Source organism: Sinocyclocheilus rhinocerous, unplaced genomic scaffold (assembly GCF_001515625.1).
Source record: "Sinocyclocheilus rhinocerous isolate Xijiao unplaced genomic scaffold, SAMN03320098_v1.1 scaffold789, whole genome shotgun sequence".
Classification (NCBI taxonomy): domain Eukaryota; kingdom Metazoa; phylum Chordata; class Actinopteri; order Cypriniformes; family Cyprinidae; genus Sinocyclocheilus; species Sinocyclocheilus rhinocerous.
The window spans coordinates 247,006-251,904 of NW_015667306.1; the positions used below are offsets into that span (position 1 = coordinate 247,006).

Below are 4,899 nucleotides of genomic sequence, written 5' to 3' on the forward strand. Positions count from 1 at the left end.
TATATATATATATATATATATAAATATTTATTTTAAAAATGAGAACAGTATAGCCTAATAGAACATTAGCACAAACATATTTACAAGATATCAATAAAATGTTTCTTAATTAGGTGCCAAAAGTTGTCTGCTTCAACACATCCTGAAAGTGATAACCATAAATCTGATTCAACTCTATAAGTAGCAGTTTTCAGATGTAACCGAACTGTTCATCTTTTGCCTTTAAAGGGTTTAGAAGAATCCTCAGCACTGGCAAACGGTATCCACCCTAAAATTCCTCGCTGTAACTCAAGCGAGGGTTTTCTGCTCCTTCTCGTGTTATTTCCATCTTTGGCACGCAGTCTGTTCTAGGCACCTCAATGTGTTGTTGCTTTCCGGTTTTACATTTTTTTCTAAAGCCTAGGTCTGTAATTATCAGGACCGGACTCTGGTCATGCCAACTTGTGCTTGTTTGGAAAAATCCTCCATGAATGGGTGCGCCACACGTCGATGTGACACAGAATGTTGATGGTAAGGCAAGGTGTGACAGATTTTTTACTGCAGTGGGTAGATCAGGTGTTCTCAATGGTATTATCAGGTCCTGCGACATATTTGTAGAACCAACATCTCCACCCAAAACAATAGCTAAAGGAAAAACTTGACAATTATTACAGGGAGGAGAAAAATATTCACCTTAAAGCACTAAAGTTCTTAGTCAAAACGCTGGGTTAAAAACAACAACAACAAACTAAAGCACCAAAACAGTTTCAATTAGTTTTAAGGCAGACCCCCGACCTCTCCATCCTCCTATTTGACACTACTGGTTCTCTCTAAGGTGGGGCAGAGGGCTCGGATGCGGTAACACACTGATATCACAATCAGCAGAGCAGAACGAATAATTCCCGCTACAAACAAAAACAAAACATCCGGAAAGTTGGAGCGCGCGTCTGGGCGCGGGGAGACGCGACTGTAGTTGCGCGCTGAGCAGCGATTTAAAGTGCTTCAGCGCAACCTCTAGAGACCGCAGTCTACTGATGGACACCGGCTTCCTTTGTAATAACTGTAGCATAAATAGAAAACTAGTCCCCGAAATAACATTTCCCAAACAAACCTATAAAACCGGCATTCTTAATGTTAACAGTTCAAAAGACGTCTCTCTTTTAATGTTACCATCTTTAAATGTGTTTACAAACAATACTGAAGTCAGACTCACTCAGGCTGACATGCATTGCACGCCCACACTCAAAACACTGCAGCAGTTCTCAAGACAGAAGCAGCCTCCTCAGACTACGACAGCAGTAAAACAAGTTTGAAACTCCAGAAAAACAGTTCTGTTTATATAACATATGGTAGTCCAAGTATATAAGGTGCTCTTTAAATTCATAAACGCACTGATGGGCGAGAAAAGCGTTCCGCGCTTGCTCTGAGACTGCTGTCAGTCATCTGGATCTCCATAGTAACAGAAAAATTCTTATCAGGTTTTTGCTAACGGCCAAAAAGTGGCCAGGTTATAAATGACAGCGTCAAGTCGATCTAAAATGATTCGCAAGCAACTGTCATATGGATTGAATTTGCTAGTGTAAATGTTTGCACATATTTATACCATATTCTTGGCCCAGCAGGCAGAGGTCGACTGCTGCAAACATCCGCCCATCACGAACTCCAGCTCAGCTGCCCTACGCAAACTTCACTGAAGTTGAATAACACAAGTGAACGCAACGCGACAACCTGAAGAGCGTGTCACGCTCAGACAAGCGGAAAACTCCTGCTAGGACTAGGTGGAAACTGCCTACCTCCGCTGCTTATGGAAGTTTGCGTCGCTGTCTCCAGACGGCTCTTCGCTCTCCCCGGTCGAGCCGTACTCGTCGTCCTCTACGGTCACTTCTCCGATGCCAGGGGCTCCTCCGACGCTGTCCCGTGGCCGCTCCATAACGGCAGCATGTTGCGGCGTCTCGGTGTTTGGCGTCGGAGCCACTTTGAGTTCTCTCTCTGAGAGAAACTGACTTTTCAAAGTAACCGTTAACGTTCCCAAAACAAGCAGCAGCAGCAGGGATGTGCACACGTTTCCAAACTGAAACCCCCTTTCCATTGGGACAAGCGGCACATGAGTAGTTAGGCAATCACATACCAAAATACAGTGTGAATTTAAAAAACTAGACTATAAAAGGCGTTTTAAATTAAATTCGTAGGCTATTAGATCTCTTTCTGTTGTCCTCCCTTAACGTAAACATGCACTCAACAGCACCATGTTATTCCCTTTATACTTGACGTTGCCCGTGCCGTGGTAACGTCAAGCCCCGCCCTGTATCCAAACGCCCATTGGCTGCGCATGGAAGCGAATCCCTGCATTGTGTGCTGATTGGTGCTAGCGCTTGTCAATCTTCCCTGCTCGTCTACTAAGCAGATTTTGATTGCGTCCTACCACTGTCTTTTACAGTGCGGTATGTTGACGTGGTCGGCTCTCCAGCCGCTTCATTCCATTGGGCGCTTTTCTTGTCACTCAGAAATATAAGCGGAAGGAAAGGCAGCCCAGAGCGGGTATGGCCGTCTTCTGAAGTATTTCATTGGCGAGACCGTAGAGTTTTAGCCAATAAAATAATAGTGTTGGCTCCAACATGTTTCATTGGTATGTTTACGGAAGCCGCGAAAGTATTCTAGTCAACCCATTGGTCTAACACGCTGTCAATCGTAATCATCGTTACTGTGATTTCTAACGGTGGGGCGTTGCTAATTCGTTCTGAGCGAAGCTTGATTGGGTAAAAAGTACAAGGATGGAAATACCGACGTGGCCGTTTGTTTGCGGATAAAAAGTGAGGTCATGTTTGATTGTTTTATTTCCGGGACTTTTGGTATGAAGAGTGATGTGAGCATTGGTGGCGCAAATTATAGTAAGTTCAGTATTCTCCTTTAATTTTATTTAATTTTACATTAAGTCACGCCAATTATAGCCGAACAACCATAACACTTCTAAAATAATACATTTACAACTAGTTTAGGCAACTTGAGTATTCCCGTTCACTTTTTGTAGTCGTGAAGGCTGGCCATTGCGCAATGTATATGGCGCCCTCTTGTGGTTTGTTAAATAATCATCTTTTATCCCATGTTTGACGTAACTGAGCCATACTGGTCAAATAAAATGTCAGATGCAAAATAACTAACACAATAGTTTATAGTTGATTGGTCCAGTTTTGATATTTATTTTCAATCTGGAGCACAATATTTGAAAACCTCAGTATCACAGTAAAATTGGTAAAGTAAAACACAAGCTGGTTTCTGAAGTAGTACCATACCTAAAAATCACAGTGACTTCTGTGAAGAGTTTTCATTAACAGAACTGAAAGATCAATAAAAGTACAGAAGATAAGGCTTTCAGCTGTGCCACCAACTCACTGCTGCTTTCATCCCTCGACAACACTGTGCGTGGCCACAGGCACATCAAAAAATTATACAAAAACAAAATCAATATCAAAAGCCGAGTGGCATTTCACAACTTCAAATAGTGTATTTTGTCCAAAGGCAGAATGCTCTGAAATGATTGATCACTGAACTAAACCAACCGCTGTGTGCTGGCAAAGGCCACTAGTTTCGCTTGAGGTTTCACATTGGAGCGTCTGAGGAAATCCGTTTCTGATTCAAAATGATCATATGAACCTACAGAAACTATACTAACGATGAAATGGGGCGTGATCGAGATTTTCTTAAAAGCTGCATGCATTGGTAAGGCTAGCAACTATGCTTTGTGAAAATATACATTTATGGAGGCACAGATGCAAGCCACAATATTCATACATTTTTACAGACAGCCATGTAACACAACATTCATGGCTACGTAAAGAAGCACAGAAGGCAAGCAGACACTGTAGATGTACAGTATGGACAGTCACCATAGACTCCAGCCCAACATAAGCAGAATTGTCCAGACAGAGGGTATGAGAGGAAAAACAGGAATATCTGAAAGGTCCGAGAATCTAATGTTGCATTGTTGTGTAAAAATCCATATTCCATGTGCACAGTATCATGAGAGGTACTGATCAGACGTCTGATGGTTTCTGTAACAGAAAATGTAGGGAAAGAGCTGCCAGAGTCTGTGTATTTGAACGGCACTTGAGGTGTGTGTGCTGGTCTACTGCAAGAGCAGAGGAAGGATCTTCTTAGATGATAGGATGGTCTCTAGTCTTGACACTCCCGTCCTCCATACCGAAGTACACCCGCTCAGCCATCCCCACAAACAAACCAGTCTCAACAACACCTTTAAAAAAAAGAGAGAGACAATTCATTTGTGCTACAATTCAACAGTTTGCAGTTGGAAATAAATATTTTATTCAGCAAAGGCATGTTATATAGTTCAAAAGTCCCAGTAAAGACAGTATTTACAATATTTATAATTTTACCAAAGAGTTATCTACTCTACACTGCTCAAAACTCGCGTTTGAATCATCAGTGGCAAAATGTTTAAATATGAAAACATACTTACAGACTGTAAGTCAGAACAGCCAGCATTGTAGTCTACTCTTCCAGGATCAGGAAACAGTCCTCCATAAAATGTGCTGCACACATCTGAATATTTGGGTTGAACTGTTCTGAAACAGTGTTGTAAATACAACTTAACCACTGATTTCTAGTTGTGTCCTCTTTTGGAAGGCCAAACAAAGTATTTTTGCTTTCGCAACGAAACACACAGCGTCTTCACAATATGGCGGCAGCGGCAGCAACAATAAAGTTACGCGTTATGCAAATCTTCCCACATCGTGACGTAGACATGTGGGGGCGTGTTAGAACGAGCCATTTTAGGTAGGCGTGGTTGACTCTTAACTTTTATAAAGAATATCTCTTTGGGTTTGAGACTTTAGTCTTTGCAACTTTAGGGATCTTATCTATTCACGAACAGCTTGTAACACTCCAAAGAGAAAGGAAAAAATT

The 4,899-nt window shown here is 41.9% G+C and overlaps 1 protein-coding gene across 1 annotated transcript in view; it reads right to left on the minus strand.

Moving 5' to 3' along the window:
- Window positions 1-2,354, minus strand: part of LOC107733739 (eukaryotic translation initiation factor 2-alpha kinase 3-like) — a 37,020-nt gene extending 34,666 nt beyond the window's left edge. The window contains exon 1 of the mRNA XM_016545503.1: window positions 1,773-2,354. Within this exon, the coding sequence (XP_016400989.1) occupies window positions 1,773-2,068 (296 nt within the window). The 5' untranslated portion in view covers window positions 2,069-2,354. The remainder of the gene's footprint in view (window positions 1-1,772) is intronic.
- Window positions 2,355-4,899: the final 2,545 nt, after the last annotated feature.